Source organism: Porcisia hertigi, chromosome 28, assembly GCF_017918235.1.
Source record: "Porcisia hertigi strain C119 chromosome 28, whole genome shotgun sequence".
NCBI lineage: Eukaryota > Euglenozoa > Kinetoplastea > Trypanosomatida > Trypanosomatidae > Porcisia > Porcisia hertigi.
In genome coordinates this window covers 386,520-407,555 of record NC_090587.1, presented here as the reverse complement: position 1 = coordinate 407,555, position 21,036 = coordinate 386,520, and the positions used below count along the sequence as shown (strand labels likewise).

Sequence of the window (21,036 nt, the reverse complement as noted above, 5' to 3'; positions counted from 1 at the left end):
TTGTGCCATGAGATGTGCCACAGAGGGGCTTCTCCCCTCTTTGGATGGCTGTGTCGGTTTGTTTTTCTCTGTATGTGTGTGTGTGTGTGTGTGTGTGTGAATGTGCCTCTTGTCATCCGCACGATATCCTTTGTGTGCGTACTCTTCTGTTTCATATATATTTTTTGGCCCCCCCCCCCCTTAGTTGCCCTCCCTGTTTACTCAACCAGCCAACGAATCTGCGCTCCCTCTTCTCGTTTCTCTTCTCTCCTCTTCCTCCCTTTATCTCATTCTCTCTTGCAGTCTTTCTCATTCGCTCACACTGTGTAGATGCGCATGCATCATACGTGCTCAGTGATGATCGTGGTGATGTGTGGCAAACGTTGATACCGCGATAGCGCTGACTACACTTGAACAGGAAAGTTAGGCACACCAACAGCAGCACCGAAGGAGTCGAGCTCGTCACGTGGGGTGACGACTTCTGTACTTCTCGCTGTGCCCCCCATCCAAAGAGTACATTGGTGTCTTGCCGCAGCTGTTGGGAGCAACGAGGGTGAGTAGAAGGGGGGGGGGGGATAGAGGGAACAGATGTTCTGGATCGGCGGTTCGGCGAGTTGCACAAAGCGGACTGGGGTCGTTGGTGAAGGGTGCCTCTCTTCTGGCTTTTTTTTTTGGCTTCTTCTTGACACCTGCCTTTGGTGGTGCATTGAAACCTGTCATGCCGCTGGAACGTGTGTGTCTGTGCACGTGCAGAGCACTCTCTCTCTCTGTGTTTCTCTCTTTCTCATGGCTACTCACCGCAATACGAGAAAATTTCCTTCTTTGCATCTCTGTATGCGTGGAGTTCAGCACCACTACCTCTCTCTTTTCTCTCTCTTTCCCCATCTTTTTTTCCTCCTCCTCCACACACACACACACACACACACACACACACCACCCCTTGCTCCCATACCTGCCTTGGTAGCGTGAGGCAGCTCACACGTACACGCCCACTCACCAAAGCACGGACTGGGTGTGGAGTGCATACATATATATTTATTTTCCTTTTTTGGGGAGGGCGGTGTTTTAGGACAGTAGAAGGCAATAATAAGCGTTTCGCTGGCTGCTGGTCTCACAGGCGCTGTGACCCCCGCTTCTTCTCTGTGTGTCGTCTTGGTTCTACCCCCCCAACCCCGCGACACCGAGGTGTCTGTGTGTGAGTGTGTGGATCGTTGCAAGCTGCGCTTTGTACATAGACGATTCTTTCGTTTGACTCCCCCTTTTTTCCTTCCTCCACTTGATTGACTTGAGTGGTTCAGTCGTGAGCTCACAACGGCAGTTTTTTTTTGCGCAGGTGTGCGTGCGCGTCTCAGCGTTTGGGCGTGTGGAGATCTTTCTTTTTTTTCTTTTGTTATATATTTGTGGGTGTTTCGAGCGTGCCTAGTTTATCCCTCTTTTTTTTCTCCCCCCTCCCCCCCCCCTCGCCCCTTCGGTGGTTGCCGCGGATCGCTTTTCCCCCTCACTGCTCGAGATCGGTTTGCTGTGCATCTGAGATCTGGCTCGACAGCCAAGGGTACGGTTTAGTGTTTTGACTCTTCTTTTTTTTCTCGCAGGGCGCCTCAGGACCGTACGTGCGCGCGCCGGCTCACAGAAAACACACACAAAAAAGCATACGAAGCAGGGGGAAGAAGGGGAGGGGCGGGGTCACACGTGCACACTCGAACGTGCGCCATAGCAGATCATTGGGTACCCCTGAGTCTAAACGCGTAGTTCCTTCTACCTTGAAATAAGGTCGTGAAGGAAAAAGTGAGTTCTTGTCTACCGCAGACAGCTTCCATCCCCCCCCCCTTTTTTTCACACGCCTCAGTGACACGAAAAGCATTCGAAAAATATGCTGCGGAGTTTTCTTCGGCCTGACAGCAGCATCGAGGCCGCGTCGGCAGTCGACGATGCAGCGCAGACTATGCCATTCAATGGGTCCACGATGGAGAGCCACCGTCTTGGTACCCAGAAAGGTACGAATGCCGTTTGCACGGAGTATGCGGCTCCCAGTGAGCTTCCCATTAGCAGTACATACAAAGAGTCCTCACTCCGTTTCCCAACCGCGTTCCCCGGCACGTTCGAGCCGAAGGTGCAGGTTCCGTATGCATACAAGCGGGGCATAATGCCACGCGATGTCGAGATAGAGCGTCGCCGCCGTGTGTACGATAGTGAGAGCGTCGAACGTCTCTTGTCTGTCAGCGGGCTAACGTGGGAGGTGCTGGCACGTCGTAGTGCGCAAAACCTGCCACTGGAGATTTTCGACGACACTTCTTACGATTGCCGCAATCCGTCCGAGTGGATGGCGATGGCGGCCGCGGCCCCTACGCAGTCGTCTCGCTTTCTCCCAGCTGAGGCCGTGTACCACCGCGAAGACGTGGACGCCTTTGAGCTCCGCCCATGCCGTGTGGTTGGATGGGATGAGAACACGAACATGATTCAGTTGCATTGGGGTGCCACCTCCACGGTAGCGCGTCCCGAGGGTATCGACGATGACAGGGCTGAGTCTGGAGAGTTTGGAAGAGACAGGGAGTCGGTGGCAACGTTGCCGCGTATCTTTGTGCGTTTTCTTGCCGAGGACCCTATTGTGTACGTGGAGCGGTTGGTCAGCGCTCACACTCAGCGACACAAGACAACTTCGTGGATTCTCTACCGACTGTGCTGCGACTCCATGCCAGTGGAAAAACTTGAGGAGCTGGACGCCGGATTGGCCGAGCGGCTGCGTCACCTCGGCACGGACATCCCTCAGCTCAGCCCTGCCGAATTCCCCGATGTGGCAGAGCGTGTGGAGCGGCTGATCTCTGAGATTACGCTAGAGTGGCAGCGAAGCCATAATCGCCTGTCATTGCGCGATCGCCTCAGCAACGACGAGTCTGTGGCCCGTATGGTTGTCAACTCCACCCACATGGACCCCGAGGAGCTTCTGTGTGGCCCCAACCTTGCTGTGGATCGGACCCACTTTGGCGACCCGTCCACAGTGATCTCTGTGGAGGGCGACAACTTTGTGTTCACAGAGCGGGAGCAGGCTTTTACATTTGCAACGTATTTCACGCAGCCGGAGGTGGTGCAGGCATTGACAGGCGTGCAACGGGAGTGTATGAAGGTGCTGGAAGGCTCCTTGTTCAATCTGCCCAAGGAGCGGCAGCTCCCACTTGCTGTATTTGTGAAATCCCAGCGTGACCACATCGCTGCGGTGTCGCACCAACTGAAGGAGGAGTGGTTGCCACGCATTTGCGAGTCTATCGTCAGCAGTTTCCAGTCGGCGGGAAAGGGTTGGCTGAACACGCACGAGGCCAAGCAGAACATCTACGAAATATCCAAACTCAAAAAGTTTTTTGTGACGGTGAAGTTCATGATGGAAGACACACTCTTCCAACTCGTCTACGCCTCGCTCCACTCCTTCACGGAGTTCTTTGAAGAGGTATCCAATTTCACTGTAACGGTGCAAGACATGAATCACGTAGTGAACGCGTGGCCCGGCAGCGATGCCGAAGATTGCGTGGAGAAGCAGCCCCTCTTTACAATCGACTTGACGGAGAGGGATGGGTGTTTCTCCTACTCTATACCTTTCAGCGACTTCGAGGCTGCCATTGTGGATCTATTCAACGACGCCATCGTGTGCACCGACTCCATCCCGCAAGTGGAACGCTCTGTGATGACGCAGTACTTCTGGAGCCGCGATGGCGAGGGTCCATTTCTCGACTCCGTGAAGAAGGAGGAGGAGCACGTGTGCTCGCTACGCGAACGCGTGCAGAACTCTGTGCGGGCCTCTCTGGAACCACTGCAGGCGTACCTGGAAACATATGACGAGCTTCTCCCTCTCATCCAACTGGATCAGGCGGATTTCATTAAAAAATATGCCGAGGCGGGGCACTCCATGGATGAGATGAAGGAGGAGATCGCGCAGCACCTCCGCGCCAAGAAGTCTCTGGCTGAACGACTGCCGCTTTTCCTCACGGTCGGTAACTTTGTCGTTGACTGTCAGTCTTTCAGCTACCTCATGTCGATGAAGGAGGAGGAGTTGGCAAGGCTAGTGATGCGGCTCATCAGTAAAACCGGCAGGGAGGAGGCGATGCACGTGCGTGACACATTCACACGTCTGGCCAACACCATTGAGAAGACACCGCAGAGCCCAGAAAAGCTCTACGAGCTGTACGCTTTCATGGATGGCATGGGAGAGCAGGTTGCGGGGCTTGTGGAGCATATCGCGGAGGTTCGCCAGTGCTACGCCATCCTTGACGGGTTTCAGTTCGAGCTCAGCGACGACGAGTCACGGTTGAAGTGGGAGGCGATCGGATGGCCGCGCCAGATGGCCTTGCGCAGTCACGCCGTGCACAAGCAGCTCGAGCAGGTGCAAGAGGAGCTGCACTCAGGACTGCAAAAGCGACAGGAAGAGTTCTCGAAGAGAGTTGAGCTGCTGCAGCGCGTTGTGGCCACCTTCTCGAAGCACACTGACGCCGCCGAGGCGGACAAAGTGGCAGCTGAGGTCAAGACACACAACATTGAAATTCGTCAGTGCATCGAAGAGGCTCGCTCCATCAACAGCGACCAGCGCCTTTTCGGTGACAAGCTTTCCGACTACCGTAACGTGTTTGAACTAGACAAGGAGTTCAAGCCGTACAGCGACTTGTGGCTGACAACGTACACCTGGCAGGAGTCGTACCGCCGCTGGCACACCGATGCCTTCACTACACTCGACGCGACGGAGATCGAGTCCACTGTGGCTGCCGCCTTCAAGACAATGGTGAGCCTCTCCAAGACGTTCAAGGATAAGGCAGCGTTGCTCAGGATTGTGGAGGATATCAAGACGGCTGTCGAGGACTTCAAGCCGTGGGTGCCATTCCTAACTTCCCTGCGTCACCCTGGCATGAAAGACCGCCACTGGGTCGCTCTGTCTGAGAAGCTCGGGATGAGGCTGGTGCCCGGCGAGACGCTGATGCTGCTGCAGGACTGCGAACCACTCCTCGCTCATCATTCCGCCATCATCAGCTTCTGTGAGGTGGCAGCAAAAGAGTCGCAGATCGAGACGTCGCTCAAGGAAATGCGCGCCAAGTGGGAATCAAAGTGTTTCGCTATCGTGGCGTACAAGGAGACGGGCACGTTCATCCTCAAGGACACCAGCGAGGCCGTGGAGCTCCTCGACGAGCACCTCAACATTGTTCAGCAGCTGCAGTTTTCTCCCTTCAAGGCCTACTTCGAGGAGGCGATCACAGACTGGGAGCGCTCCCTCAGCCTCATCTCTGACATCCTGGAGCAGTGGCTGGAGTGTCAGCGAGCGTGGCGTTATCTGGAGCCGATCCTCAACTCAGAGGATATTGCTATGCAGCTGCCGAGACTGTCCGCGCTTTTCGAGAAGGTAGATCGCACATGGAGACGGATTATGGGTAGCGCACACGCGCAGCCAAACGTACTAGAGTACTGCATGGGCACGAGCAAGCTATTGGATCACTTGCGCGAAGCGAACCGGCTACTTGAGGAGGTGCAGCGCGGGCTGAACGACTACTTGGCAGACAAGCGGCAGACGTTCCCACGCTTCTATTTTCTCTCCGATGAGGAGCTGTTGGAGATTTTGTCGCTGGCGAAGGAGGTGCGCCACATCGATGCAAATATCGCAAAGCTGTTCGAGGGCATCTACCGCCTCCAGTGGAACAACATCCATCCTGACGGTTTCCCCGCTGCGGGCGCGGAGGGCGATGCCTCCAGAGAAGCGACTGCCACAATTACAGAGACGATAACTGGTTTCTATAGCAGCGAGGGGGAGTACATACCAGCGGTGACACCAGTGATACCACAGGGGAACGTGGAGGATTGGCTGAAGCTTGTGGAGAGGATGATGAAGGATGGCGTGCATGCACAGGTGAAGCGTGCTGTCGAGGGGTACCTGGGCACGCGTCGCACCGAGTGGGTCTTGCAGTGGCCTGCGCAGGCGGTCATCGCTGTGGCGCAGATTTACTGGACACAAGGCTGCGAAGAAGCCCTCACTACGAAAGGGGAGGTGGATGGCTATGCAAAGGTACTCGACAAACAGCTGCGGCAGTTGGTGGGGGTGGTCCAGTCGCCGTTGACGGCGGTCCAGCAGATCAACATGGGTGCGCTTATCACGATCGAGGTGCACGCCAAGGACACCGTCGACGGCATGTGCTCGGCGAAGGTGTCGAGCACACAGTCGTTCGAGTGGATGAAGCAGCTCCGTTTCTACTTTGAACGCAGCGATGGCTTCTGCCACATTCGCCAGGTGGATACCCAATTCGTGTACGGTGGGGAGTACCTTGGCAACACGGCTCGTTTGGTAGTGACTCCGCTGACGGATCGCATCTATCTCACCTTGACGGGCGCCCTTGCGCTGTGCCTCGGCGGTGCACCGGCCGGCCCCGCCGGTACCGGGAAGACAGAGACGACCAAAGATCTGGCGAAGGCCCTGGCCAAACAGTGTGTCGTCTTCAACTGCCAGGAGGGCATGACGTTCCGTTCGATGGGCAAATTTTTCAAGGGTCTCGCGTGGACTGGGGCATGGGCGTGCTTTGACGAGTTCAACCGCATCGACGTCGAGGTGCTTTCTGTCGTGGCGCAGCAGGTGACGGACTTGCAGCAGGCGTGCTTGACGAAGCAGTACCGCATTCTTTTCGAGGAGAGCGATATTCTCGTCGACCCCACTCACGCCGTTTTCATTACCATGAACCCTGGCTACGCAGGTCGCACAGAGCTGCCCGATAACTTGAAGGTGCTGTTCCGCCCCGTCGCCTGCATGGTGCCCGACTACGCCATGATTGGTGAGATACGGCTGTTCTCGTACGGCTACCAGAAGGCACGTTCCTTGGCGCAGAAGATGGTCATGACGTTCAAGCTCAGCTCCGAGCAGCTTTCCTCACAGGACCACTACGACTTCGGTATGCGTGCCGTCAACACGGTCATCTCAGCAGCCGGGCTCAACAAGCGGGAGCGGCCCGACGGCGATGAGGATGAGTTGCTGCTGCGTGCGCTGCGCGACTCGAATGTGCCCAAGTTTCTCAAGGACGACATCCTGCTCTTCGATGGTATCATCAGTGACCTTTTCCCCGGCACAGCCCTGCCGCAAAGCGATTATGGCGCCGTGTCGGGTGCACTGACAAAGGTCATCACAGAGGCGCGCCAACAGCCCGTCTCCGCCTTTGTCCAGAAGTGCTTGCAGCTGTACGATATCACCATGCTTCGCCACGGCCTCATGCTCGTCGGCCCCGCTGGCAGCGGCAAGACGTCGTGCTTCACGGCTCTCCAGAACGCTCTGTCCGAATGCGCGGCCCGCCAAGCGAAGGGTGAAAATATCGGCACACGCCGCATTCAAAAAGTGTTCACGCACATTTGCAACCCCAAGTCCGTTACAATGGACCAGCTTTACGGCGCATATGATGAAAATGCTGAGTGGAAGGATGGCGTGTTGTGTGTTCTGTTCCGATGTGCCGCCCGATACGGCGATGAAGGGAGCCTCTTAGGCAATCATTGGGTGATGTTCGATGGCCCTGTTGATGCGCTGTGGATCGAGTCGATGAACACTGTCCTGGACGAAAACAAAAAGCTTTGCCTCGTTTCTGGTGAAATTATTCAGATGAGTCGGGACATGACGATGATGTTCGAGGTGGAGGATCTTGCTGTAGCATCGCCGGCCACGGTTTCTCGGTGTGGTATGATATACCTCGATCCCACCACGTGCGTTCCTACATCCGCTCTCATCACGAGCTGGGTTGCGGCGCTGCCACCTTATTTGGAGTCCCAGCGCGAGACATTGAAGCGTCTAGCCAATACGTACATCGAGGGGCTCGTGCAGCTGGTGCGCAGTGGTGCTGTTCATGAGTACGTCACCTCCACTACCAGTGGCCTCGTGCACTCGTTCTTCCACATGATGAGCGGGTACGTGAAGAGTTTTGAAGTGGCGAGACTGCCATCAGGGCAGCTGCAATTGACGCCAGAGCGTCTGGCTGTCATGGCAGGAGCAGTGCCAGCGCTTTTCTTCTTCTCGTTAGTCTGGAGTGTTGGTGCCACGTGCGATGAGGCAGGGCGTCAAGTCTTCTCCTCGGCAGTGTGGCAACTCGCGGAGGCGAATGGTGACCGTGATTGGCTGCCGCATGCGCCATCCGATGGTAAGAGTGACAGCGGCAGTGGAGAAGTGTTCTTGTACGACTATGTTTACCGCTACGACCCCACTGGCGTGGAGGAGGAGGTGGAGGTGGATGCAGGGGCCGGTGACCACCCCGCCGCGTCCTCGCCGTCGGCAGCGGGCAGCTGGGTGCACTGGATGCGCGAGCAGCCAACTTTGACGATCCCCAACGGCACCCGCTTTGACGACATCATCATCCCCACCATCGATAGCACGCGACAAAATTACATACTGCAGCACCTCATGACACAGAAAATCAACGTTGCCACTGTTGGCCCCACTGGTACTGGCAAATCTATCTGGCTGACGCGTTTGGTGCTCGGTGGTGGTATGCCGAATACCTTTCTTGGCCTCAACTTCACTTTCTCGGCGCAGACAAAGTGCACTGTGCTACAGGATTCACTGATGGCCAAGCTCGACAAGCGCCGATCGCACGTTTACGGGGCTCCTGCTGGTAAACACTTTTTGATCTTCATTGACGACGCGAACCTTCCGCAACCCGAGAAGTACGGCGCACAGCCCCCAGTAGAGCTTCTGCGCCAGATGCTCGCCCAAGGCGGCTTTTACAGCTTTACAAGCGGTATCAAGTGGACTTCCATCATAGATTGCTCTCTGGCGCTGGCGATGGGGCCGCCTGGCGGGGGCCGCAACCGCATTTCGAACCGCTTCATGCGGTACTTCAACTACCTTGCCTTCCCTGAAATGTCGGACACATCGAAGCGAACCATCTTGCAGGCTATCCTTTCCGGCGGTCTTACCCAACGCAACCTCGCCGACAGCCTGGCAAACGTCTCCTCTGCGGTCGTCGATAGTACGCTGCGTGTCTTCAGAAAATGTGTTCAGACTTTTCTACCGACGCCAGCGCACGTGCATTACTCCTTCAACATGCGAGATGTGATGCGTGTCTTTCCACTGCTCTACGCGGCGGACAAATCGGTGCTGGAGTCTGAGACGTCCTTTGTGCGACTATGGATGCACGAGATGCAGCGCGTCTTTTACGATCGCCTCGTCGATGCGACGGACAGGAGACTTTTTCTCGAGTATCTCAATGCCGAGCTGCCATCTATGGGTGTCGACAAGTCGTACGAGGAATTAGTAGCCGCAGATCGTCTCATTTTTGCCGACGTGTTAAGCGACAGGGGTGTTTACGAGCAAATCACGGACATGGGCGCTCTCATGACACGCATGGATGAACTTCTCGGGACGTACAATGACGAGAACGAAGTGAGGATGAACCTCGTGCTCTTCCTCGACGCGATTGAGCATGTTTGCCGGATCTCGCGGGTGCTTCGATTGCCCAACGGGCATTGCCTTCTGCTCGGCGTCGGCGGGTCAGGCCGAAAGTCTCTAACACGTCTCGCGTGCTCACTGATTCCTGAAATGATGGTGTTCACGATTGAGCTGACGAAAAGTTTTGGGGTGAAGGAGTGGCACGAGAACTTGGCGAAGCTGCTGCTCGAATGTGGCAAGGATGAAAAGAAGCGGACTTTTCTCTTCTCCGACACCCAGCTGGTTCACCCAACCTTTCTAGAGGATGTTGCAGGTTTGCTCACATCTGGTGATGTGCCGAACCTATTTGAAGAGCAAGACATTGAGCTCATCAACGACAAGTTTCGTGGCGTTTGCCTCAGCGAGAACCTGCCCACAACGAAGGTATCCGTGTACGCGCGCTTTGTCAAGGAGGCGCGGGCCAACCTGCACCTTGTCTTGGCCTTTTCTCCCATTGGAGAGGCGTTCCGCAGCCGCCTGCGCATGTTTCCCTCGCTTATCGCGTGTTGCACCATCGACTGGTTCGCCGAGTGGCCATCGGAGGCGCTGTTGTCGGTAGCCACAGTGGAGCTGAATGCCCCCGACGGCGCTGGCATGTCGGGGGATGTTAGAGATGTCGAATTGGCCAGCTGCTTCGAGGCTGTGCATCGATCGGCGGCCGACGTGACAGAGCGGTTTTTCGTAGAGACGCGTCGCCGCTCGTACGTTACGCCTACGTCGTATCTATCGCTTCTCTCCAACTTCAAGTCGATGGTGACGGCAAAGCGCCGCTTTATTCATGAGCAATGTGGTCGCCTTGAGAAGGGGCTGGAGAAGCTGCGGTATACCGAGGTGCAAGTGGCGGAGCTGGAGGCCCAGCTCAAGGCGCAGCAGCCGGTTCTTGTTGAAAAAAAAGCGGAGATCCAGTTGATGATGGAGAGGTTAACGGTGGACCGAAAGGACGCAGCGGTCAAGGAAGCGGCTGCGCGCAAGGAAGAGGCGGAGGCCTCCGTGAAGGCGGAGGAGTGCGCCAAGATGCGACACGAGTGCGCCGACCGCCTTGCCGAGGCGGAGCCAGCCCTCGTGGAGGCTGTGAAGGTGTTGTCGAAGATCAAGGCGGCGGAGATTTCAGAACTGAACAAGTACTCTAATCCGCCGAAGGGCGTCCAGTACGTTATGGAGGCTGTAGCGCTGCTGCTCACCTTTGGCAACTGTCCAAGGGAATTCTACACCGGTCCTCCCGGTGGCCGCAAGGTGCCGGACTGGTGGCTTTGTGCGAAATCCTACATGAAAGACGCGAATCGGCTCCTGGACATACTCGTCCAGCCCCCGGAGAGGGGCGGCTTCAACCGTGAGGCGATGGACACGGCGCTGATGGAGAAGGTACGGGTTTACTACGACAACGAGGAGTTTCAACCGGAAAAGGTGAGGGCGGTTTCTCTGCCGTGCATGGCCATGTGCCAGTGGGTTCGCGCCATGTACAAGTGGTTTTTTGTGAACCGCGAGATTCAGCCACTCCGTGAGAAGCTCGCCGCGACGGAGGCGGAGTTGGCAGTGGTGACGGAGGCCCTGCGGGTCACTCAGGCAACGCTAGACCGCGTCATCGCTGCTGTGGCGGCGCTTGAAAAAGAGTACAGCGACGCCCTCAACGCACAGGCGGCCCTCGAGGCTGAGGTGGAGCACACGTCGCTGAAGCTGCAGCGCGCCGCGAGGCTCATGGACGGCTTGGGCGGCGAGAAGACGCGCTGGTTGACGCTGGTGGAGCAATACCGAGAGAAGGAGCGCTACATTGTGGGCGATATGGTGATCGCTGCTGCCACTGTGGCCTACTGCGGACCTCTTACAGCACCGTATCGCAATGACGTGCGTCGACAGTGGAAGGAGCACCTCACCGCAGCAAATGTGGCGACAAGCACCGACTTTGACCTTGTCTCTACCTCTGGTGATGCGGTACAGATACAGGAATGGCAGTTGTGCGGCTTACCGACAGACACGCTGTCCACCGAGAACGCTATCATCCTCGCCAACTCGCGGAACTGGCCGCTGCTCATTGATCCCCAGGGACAAGCCAACTCGTGGGTGCGCAATATCCATCGGAACGACAATCTGCAGGTGTGCAAGGCGTCAAATGACAAATTCATGAAGACGGTTGAGAACGCCATTCGACTGGGGTTTCCGTGCCTTATCGAGAACGTTGGTGAGTCGCTGGACGCTGCCCTGGAGCCGTTGCTGCTGAAAAATATTTTCCTCATTGGTAGTACGCCGCACGTCCGCATCGGCGACAGCGCTATCCCGTACGATCACAAATTCAAGCTGTACCTCACCACGAAGCTGCCGAACCCAACCTACACTCCCGAGACTATTGTCACGGTGTCACTGCTCAACTTCTTTATTACACCGAGTGGACTGGAGGAGCAACTTCTTGGCAAGACCGTTGAAAAGGAGCGAAACGACCTCGAGCTCGAGAAGCAACGGCTGACTCGGTCCAACGCAGAGAAGAGCTCCGAGTTGAGGGGTCTCCAGGAGAACATTCTGCTGCTGCTCGAGCAAGCAGAAGGCGACATCCTTGACCAGGAGGAGCTCATCATCACGCTGGAGAAAAGTAAGTCCAAGTCGGTTGAGATCAACGAGGAACTGGGTAAGGCGAAGGCGATGGAGACGGTGATTGATGAGACGCGTAACAAGTACCGCCCTCACGCGGAGCGCGGCTCGCTGCTGTTCTTCTGCGCCTCACAGCTTGCCATTGTGGACCCCATGTATCAGTTTTCCTTACAGTGGTTCATGAACCTATTCCTGAACGCCGTGGACAACGCTGCGCAGGCGCCGGCGGCGCAGGAGGGGGCGGAAGACGGCAGCGTCAGTCTCGAGGACCCGGTGGCGGTGCGAGTGCACAACTTGATGGACTACTTCACTTATTCCTTCTACAGTAATGTGTGCCGTTCCTTGTTTGAGAGACACAAGCTCACCTTCTCATTTTACCTCTGCGCCAGCCTCGTGCAGCATAGTGGGGCCATGGTCGAGGAGGAGTACCGGTTTCTCCTCACTGGCCCTACCGGCACCCCTCCTGCCGATGCTATGCCCAACCCGGCTCCGTCGTGGATGACAGACGTCAGTTGGGCTGAGGTGCTCTTCCTCAGTACACACCTCTCCACCTTCGCCGGCTTTGCCGAGCACGTGCGGGAGAACTTGGTGCACTACAATGAGCTCTTCGACAGCAACGAGGCCGACAGCTTTCCCCTGGCGGGCGAGTGGCGCGACAAGGCCACACCGATGCAGCGGTTACTGGTGATGCGGTGCTTCCGTGTGGACAAGGTTGCACCGGCTATTCAGCATTTTATTGAGCACTACATGGGCGGCCGGTATATTGTAGTGCCGCAGTTCGACTTGATGGATGCTTACAAGGACAGTGACTGCTTGACGCCACTCATCTTCATCAACTCGGCCGGCTCGGATCCGATGAACGACCTTCTGCGATTCGCAGAGACGATGCGGATGTCGAAGCGACTAGAGAAGGTCTCTCTCGGTCAGGGACAAGGCAAGAGAGCAGAGGAGCTGATCCGCGGCGCGCGTGAGAAGGGGCAGTGGGTACTGCTCCAGAACTGCCATCTTGCTGCGTCTTGGATGCCAACGCTGGAGTCCATCGTGGAGAGTTTTACCCCGGAGACCGTGAAAAAGGAATTTCGCCTCTGGCTAACGTCGATGCCGTCTGCGAGTTTCCCGGTGGCCGTGCTGCAGACGGCAGTGAAGATGACGAATGAGCCGCCGATGGGGCTGCGGGCAAATGTGACGCGCTCCTACTACGGATTCAGTCCCGAGTACCTTGAACAAGAGGAGAAGCCCGCTGAGTTCAAAAAGATGGTCTTTGCCCTATGCCTTTTCCACGGTGTTATCCAAGAGCGTCGTAAGTTCGGGTCTCTCGGGTTCAACATCGCCTACGAGTTCAACGACTCGGACCGTAACGTCTGCTTGCTGCAGCTCCGCAAGTTCTTGACTATGTACGACTCCATCCCTTACGACGTGCTCACTTTTCTCACAGGCGAGATCAATTACGGAGGGCGCGTCACGGATGACTGGGACCGTCGTTGCCTCATGACCCTCATCCGGCACTTTGTCAACCCACAGGTTCTCCAGGACGGGTACGCCTTCTCGCCGTCAGGACTGTACTGCACCCTCGAGCCTGGCACTCGCAAGGACTACCTCGAATACCTTGACTCATGGCCACTGAACCCTCAGCCGGAGATTTTCGGGCTGCACGAAAACGCTGACATCACGTGCGCGCAGAACACGGCACATGACATATTAGCGACGGTGCTGTCGCTCGAATCACGCGGTGGCGCCGGCACGGCGTCTGGCTCACGGGAGCAGCTGTTAGCGGCGACGGCGACGGAGATATCCGCAAAGCTGCCTCAGATGTTCGACATGGGCGCCTTCACCTCAAAGTACCCGACCAAGTACGAGGAGTCGATGAACACGGTATTGGTGCAGGAGGCTGGGCGCTACAACCGTCTACTCAATTTTATCCACACGTGCCTGACCGAGTTCCTCAAGGCAGTGCGCGGTGAGGTTGTCATGTCGGCGGAACTGGAGGCTGTTGGCTCGAGCTTCTTCGTCAACAGCGTGCCGGTGTCCTGGAGTGCGCTGGCCTATCCATCCCTGAAGCCGCTTTCGAATTGGGTAGAAGACTTGGTGAAGCGGGTCCGCTTCATTGCAGACTGGTACGCCCATGGCCCACCCGCCTCTTTCTGGTTTGGAGGCTTCTTTTTCCCCCAAGCCTTCTTGACAGGCACGCTGCAGAACCACGCCCGTAGGGTCCAGCAGGCCATCGACAGCATCTCCTTTCAGTTCAGCTTGCAGGATACGTCACTGGACCACAGGACGGTACCCCACCCGGACAAGGGAGCGCTGATCTACGGCTTGTACCTGGAGGGTGCGCGGTGGGACCCGGTACAGCACTCTTTGGAGGAGTCTCGCCCTAAAGAGCTCTACGTCGAGATGCCAATGGTTCTCTTGGAACCTGTGGTGAACCGTGTCCGCAACCCGGAGAATTACGTGTGTCCAGTCTACAAGACGCTGACACGCGCTGGCACCCTTAGCACGACAGGGCACTCCACAAACTTTGTCCTCTCCATTGAGATACCCACCAAGGTGGATCCGGCGCACTGGATCGAGCGCGGCACTGCCGCTGTGGTGTCACTGAATTACTGAGCTGTGGTGGCCAGTGCATGCACAACGGAGGCTTTGTGCTCTTGAACTCTATCCCCGCCTCCCTTGATCGATTTCACTCCTTGCACGCGGATGGCCACGCCTGTCGCTCCTTATTTGATTTCGCTCCCCCCCCTCCCTTCCTCCCCGTCTTGTCTCTCTCTTTTGTGGTCCAACATCTCCGTAGACGTGCGAGAAGGAATGTTTGTCTAGCATGCGGGATCACTGCTGGATTACAGTTTCTTCTTCTTTCCATATCCGCTACCGGCTCCGTGTATACTCATTGAGCCACCTTTGTTGTTGTTGTTTTCGTAAGTTTGAACTACCGCGGCCATCTTTGTGGCACGTGTTCAATCAGCGTGTTCACACGGGGGGGCACCCTCGTACGGAGTGCCGGTTCTTCTTTGTACAAGGCGGTGTGCCTCACATGGTGATGAATCAGGGAGCGGCACGGAAGGGGATAAAACAGATGTTTGTGTTTCTGTTTTCGAAGTTGGTGTTGTTCGCCTTTACAAGCATCTACAGATAAGCGCGGGCAATGCTTCAAGAAAGCACACATCAGAGTCACTCACGTGTTGCGTTGAATCTCTGATCGCTGTATCGAGCTCACCGGATTGCCTCCCTCACTCAGCGGAGTCTTCTCTGGATGTCACTAAACACCCCCCTCTTTTTTTTTTTCACTGTGTGTGTGTGTGTGTGTGTGTGTGTGTGTGTCGTGACGTTATGGACCCCTGCGTGGATTTGACGGCAAAAAGAGAACACACACCCACACACAAACCCAGGCATCTTCACTTATGATGTATAGGCGTGTGCACTCTTTCTCTCCTCCTCTGATGTATCAAAATTTTTGTTCCTTTTTTGCTTTTTATAGTTCTTTCGGAGAGTGTGGGTGAGTAGTGAGAGAGGAGGGGGGTGGGTGGGTGCGGGGGGGGGGTGAGGTGTCAAAGCGAAGAGATTGAAGGGAAGATGGCTCCTTCCTTTCATGCGATGTGTGACGCTGTGCCACACGCGTCCGAGCTCTTTGTACAGTTCCATCATTTTCGCTCTCTACTCATCTTTGCACGAATACGCACACATCCCCCCCCAAATCCTCCCCACTCCCCTAGAGAGACATGTTCATCAGGCACCACAAAAACGTTTACCCATGAGCTCTGCGGTGAAATGCGCCGCGGAGACGATCCTCCGCTCCCCCTCCCCCCTCCTCCACTGTTGGAGATGTGCGGGTGTGACCCAGAGAGAGAGAGAGGTGGGCGAGGACACACGTGTGCGAAGTAAGGAAACGGGCATGGTGTGCATGCTGCACTCCCTTGGCTCCTTTCTGTTCTTTTTTTTTCCTCCGCACAAAAAAAAAGACAAAGCAAGATGGCAGCAAAGCACCAGCACCGGCCCTAAAAGCTGTCCAACCGCTTATTTTCTGTTTCATCGAATGAAAGAGTTTTTTATAGTTTCCCGCTGCTCCTCGCACTTCTCCTCTCTGACAACTGCTGCCTCTCCTTCTTTTCTCGCTTTTTTTTTGTCTATATATTTTTTTTCGGATCGCAAACTTCGCTCCCTTCAGGGTACCGCGCGCCTCGAGCACATCACTCAGCATCTCCGTTTTTTTTTCTCGCCTCCTCCTCACACTACACAGTGTAGGCTTTGCAGGCGATATAAAAAATAATACATATTAAAAAAAATTCATAGTAGTTTCCCTTGCACCCCTCTTCCCGGCTTCCCTCACTCTCAGGATTTCGTCTTTACTGTGTTCCACGTTGTCCTCTCGCTCTTCTTCAATCTCCCCCCCCCCTCATACCTAGCGAGCGAGATGGCTCAGAAATCATTGCGCAGCAAGGCGCACAAAAAGAGTGCAGGCGCGTTGCGCAAGTATGTGGGCGAGGCCAAGAAGAAATCAACGTACACAAAAGCCAAGAAGACACCAGAGACGAAGGCCAGGGCAAACTACATCAGCGCTGTCGAGACTGTCATGGCGTCGCGCGTGCCCTCAGATCAGCGATCGAAGCTGTCCATTGTGAAACCCAGCGGCCCCATGGGGAAAAAGAAACATATGAAGAAACCATTGACCCGTGGTCGCAAGCGTAAGGGCAGCTCGTAAGAGAAGACACAGCCACGCCATCTCGAATGTGGTGTGTGTATGTGTATGTGTATGTGTGTGAGCGAGGAGGTTGGCGGGCTAACGGCGATTATCTACTCAACATGCATCATTGTCTTTGTGTATTGTGCTGCTCATATGCCTTCCTCACCCTCCCTCCTCCCCATTTTGGCCTTTGCGCACCTCATTCATACGAGCTTGTATACTGAAGCGGAGTGCATTTGTGCGCGTCTTTCTGTTTCTTTACACTGTGGCTTCACGTGGATTAGCGAGAGAGAGAGAGACGACTAGGGTGCTTCGACAGTTAGCATTACCTGGGTGATAGCGCGTATGCACGGTATTGACACATTCGTCTGATAATGAAGTCGTGTGCTGAATGGCGAGACTCGCGACGCGGTCCCACATGTGGATAAAGAAAGGAAAAGTTTTGCACACAAAAAAAAACTGTGCATCGAGGGACGTGCAACGCTGAACTGATGCATCATTGACTCCACGGCTTGATTCGTTGCAGCATCTCTCCTCCCCAGCTATCCGATTCTATAGAATATATATATATATATTCATATACACCCATATATATATATATGTATGTTTATGTGTATTTTTAAAGGTGGATGTGGCGTTCCGTTCTCTGAGCCGGTATGAGCAATTCATGTATTCGGCAGTGCGAGGTGCGCTTTATACTCCCTCGAACAAACAGCTCCTTCTGTTTTTCTTCGTGTCTCCACAACGATAGCGTCCAGCTTTGCTTCCACCTTCGATCCGCGCTGTGTTCTCACGTGTACGTCTCTACGTCGCTCATTTTTTTTTTAAAAATTTCCATGCACTTAGTAACCTCAACGGCTTCTATCCTTTGTCCTGCTCACTCTCTCGTAGCACAACGCGCCCCCCCCTCCCCCCCACATGTGTAGCGACACCAACGAAGCTCACACTGCTGAGTGATACGCGTAAATACACACACACACACACATAAAAGGGGGAAAAAAGAAGATACGCCATGTCCGCGAACACTGGCCTTTCCGGGTCGACAATCCCTGCCCGTGACCCGAGCTTGCCGGGCGCGGCTGCAGTGTTGGAGGAGAACTCGTCCATGCCATTCTACATGACTGTTCTGCACACTTTCAACAAACTTTGCGAGTCGTACTTGGAGAGAAATACGCCACGTCGAGACTACGGCACCCACCAAAGTGCCCTGCAAGTACGCACATCTGTCAACGTCCAGTCTCCTGGCCTCGCCAAGGACCAGACACTCGTGGCCGAGATCGCATCGCCCTTCTTGGCTGTCCCACCCGAATTGAGTCGAGAATACACACGGCTGAAGGAGGAGACACTCCGGAGCTGTCATGGCAACAACACACCCGTGGCCTTCTCGACGCGAAGCACGGAGGAGTTGGAGGCTGAGAATGCATATCTACGCGCGCTTGTTCTTTGGTCCGAGAGGCAGCATAAGCATGTCACCTTGTTTGAAGCTCGGCCGGACGAGATCGTGTCTTCATTGCCCTCCCCTCAGTCCATGCAACACGGCGATGACTCGCCGACCATCGAGCACCCACGGAGCCCGTCTGCGTCGTGCCCGCAGCCACCTACACAACCGACGGGGGGGAAGTGTGCCTCGCCCGTTCTTCGCCGCAGTTCAGAGACGTCTCCAATTCCAGCCTCGCCGTCTGATGTGAGCAACTTGCAGGGACAGATCGACCACCTGCGCCAGGCGGTACGAGAGCTCAGCCAGCGAGCTTCTGTCACACGGGGTCATTCTGCTAGTCCTTTCTCCGGTGACGCCGCTCTGCTCTCACGACGGCTGAGTGCCACTACTCCTTCCCCTCGCTGCGCCACGCCAACCTGCACGACCGATGTGCGGACACTGCATCAAATTATCCTGCGGCAGCAACAGACGATCCACACCCTACAACAAGAGATGGAGGATGTCCGCACCGCCAAGGCGCAGATGGAGCAGGCGATGACGCACCTACGCGAGGCTACCGCCACCATCACAGCGGCTGAGGAAAGGGAGGCCGAGGACGAGGACATGGGCGCGCTGGGCGCCCCGGTACATTGGCGCTCTACGTTACAGACCGATGATCGTGTCTCTCGCTTCACCCCAGTTTTAGGGGCAGGCTCACCCGATTATGCAGGGCGGGATACCGCCGATCCGGTTGATAGGGCCACCGTCGCCGTGACTGCTGGTGAAGGGAGCGCAGCACAAGAGATGCTTCGGATGAACGCAGAGGCTGCGGCAGAGTTGGCTTCAGAGAGACGGCGGGCTGCCACCTTTGGTGGAATGCGTCCACCATTGTGGTTCGACCTGAATTCGTCGTCGGCAGATCCCACTGGGATGCCTGACGGGGCGGCGGGGGAGGACGAGGACGAGGCGTCCAGCGGTATGCGGACCCCGCTGCCGCGTCGTACAGTAGTGCTGCACCAGCGCTTTTCCTCGGCAACTGGCGACGCGTCGTCTTTGGGGTGCGGTGTCGGAGCCGATGAGAGTCCGTACACCCGGTACACGCAGATGAGTTGCGGCACACTGTCGAATCGCCGAACCTCCGCTGCCGGCTCGATCGTCTCCATGTGAAGGGCAAAGGGACGCAGTCCGGCCCCTGCGCATCATTTCGCTTTTCTGTACAACAGCGATTTTTTTTTTGGATGCGTCTCTCTGTGCTGGAACTAGGGCTGGGCTGATCTGAGGTGGTGGTGGTGGTGGTAAGTCTACGTGGCCACATCATGATTGTTTATCGCCCCTTCTTTCCTCCCGCCTGTCTGTCTGTCTGTCTGTCTGTCTGTTTACTCGTTTTATTCTTAGATTGCACGTCCCCATTTTTTTTCTTGTGAGCCTTTCTTCAATAGACCGCAGCTTCCTGCACCCCTCCATCCTCCACCACGTACTTCTCTAAAGTCTTTTGGACCTTTGTCGCCATGATCATCGTTCGCCCGGCCCAGAAGTGGCTCTGTGCGGCTTCTGGCTTCTTTTGGTTGCGTATGTGCGGTGATGACCACTGTGGGGGTAGCTAGAGCAAGGAGATGGCTCATACGCGTGAGAAAATGTGAGAGGGAGTAAATTGTGTAGGCGCGCGCATGATAGAATCGTTTGGAGGGTTGGGGTGGGGGATAGGGCGAAGGGGGAGGGACATGGGTGGGGTTCGCAGCAGTTTTTTTTATTCTTGTAGGGCTCGGCTCCGTGTGTTTGGGAATGTACGGGAGTCATGATTCAGCCGTCTAACAGATTTGTCTACTCGTATACCCCTTCCCCCCCTCCCCCCCCTTCCACGCCCTGTGAAAATCGACACGCCAATACCACCTTTTGTCTTTTTGTTTAAAAAAAATTATTCGCGGAGAATACTTGTAACCGTCTGGACACTCCCAGGTCTTCGGCCACACGCTTGTACGTTCACGCAGCCCAAAGCTCAATAGTTGTGATCAAAAGAGTAAAATGCTTTCATTTTTTGTATTTGTTTCGATTGAGCCCCCCCCCCCCCCACCCCTTCCTCCCCCCACCCGCCCCGCTTCTAGAGGCTCCAACATCGAGCAAAACAAAAGGGGAAGGGAGGGAGAAAGGCAGCCACTTTCAGAACGAAGTGACGGTGTAGCCTCCTTTGGTTCTACTTTCACTGGGACAATGAGTGATACACATGCATCTTGCTGGTCGTCGTTCGACTTGTACGTGTGCGCATGCGTGCAGCTCCACAAAGAATTGCATACTCAGCCCTCTATGTTTCCCTCTCTCCACCGCTTCACTTTTATTTCTCGAATATGCATTTCTATTCGCATGCTCAACTATGCCAAGTCTCTCTAATTTTCTATATATTTTTTCGGATCCTGGAGGGGAGTATCACAGAAGTTCACCTCTTCATACACTCCCCCCTCCCTTCCCCCCCTCACCTCATCTTTTTTTTCGCACCACTCGTTGCGTTTTCTTTATTTCCAGGCAATCGGGAGTGTGTGTGTGTGTTCTATTGCTGGTGTCGCAGCGCTGCTGCTGCTGCTGCTACTACTAGAGGGGGGTGGGTCGTTGGGTGGGTGGGCGCAGTTATAGCAGTCCGAATTTTCTGTACGCCGCAATACATAACGCCCCTTTTATTTTAGGTTATATATATATATATATGGAGATTCGTGGTCGCTCTTTTCTGCCTTTCTTTCCCACGAATACAGTGGTCTTCACCACACACACACACACACACGCAGACGCACACACCGTTCCAGCACCACCGCTAACGTGCTCGTCTCCTTCTTCCCTCAGCCGACTCTCTGCAAACAACAACAAGTGCTATTTAATATCACACCAACTCCTTAAAGTGTACGCTCCGCAAGCTTTGAGAAGCCGTTGTCTCACGGTCGTCCTCACAGACAGACGTGGTTGAGGCGGAGGCGGCATTCA

At 55.5% G+C, this 21,036-nt stretch overlaps 3 protein-coding genes across 3 annotated transcripts; all 3 read left to right on the top strand.

The window, feature by feature from the left end:
• Positions 1-1,849: 1,849 nt before the first annotated feature.
• JKF63_03478 (uncharacterized protein) lies at positions 1,850-14,581 on the top strand (the record flags this gene model as incomplete). The annotated part of the gene is made up of 1 exon (XM_067899481.1): positions 1,850-14,581. One exon carries the CDS (start codon positions 1,850-1,852, stop codon positions 14,579-14,581), a length of 12,732 nt encoding a protein of 4,243 aa, XP_067755720.1.
• A 1,801-nt stretch (positions 14,582-16,382) lies between these two features.
• On the top strand, positions 16,383-16,670 carry JKF63_03477 (uncharacterized protein; the record flags this gene model as incomplete). Its single annotated transcript, XM_067899480.1, has 1 exon — positions 16,383-16,670. One exon carries the CDS (start codon positions 16,383-16,385, stop codon positions 16,668-16,670), a length of 288 nt encoding a protein of 95 aa, XP_067755719.1.
• A 994-nt stretch (positions 16,671-17,664) lies between these two features.
• On the top strand, positions 17,665-19,236 carry JKF63_03476 (uncharacterized protein; the record flags this gene model as incomplete). The annotated part of the gene is made up of 1 exon (XM_067899479.1): positions 17,665-19,236. The coding sequence occupies one exon, from the start codon at positions 17,665-17,667 to the stop codon at positions 19,234-19,236; it is 1,572 nt and encodes a 523-aa protein (XP_067755718.1).
• Positions 19,237-21,036: the final 1,800 nt, after the last annotated feature.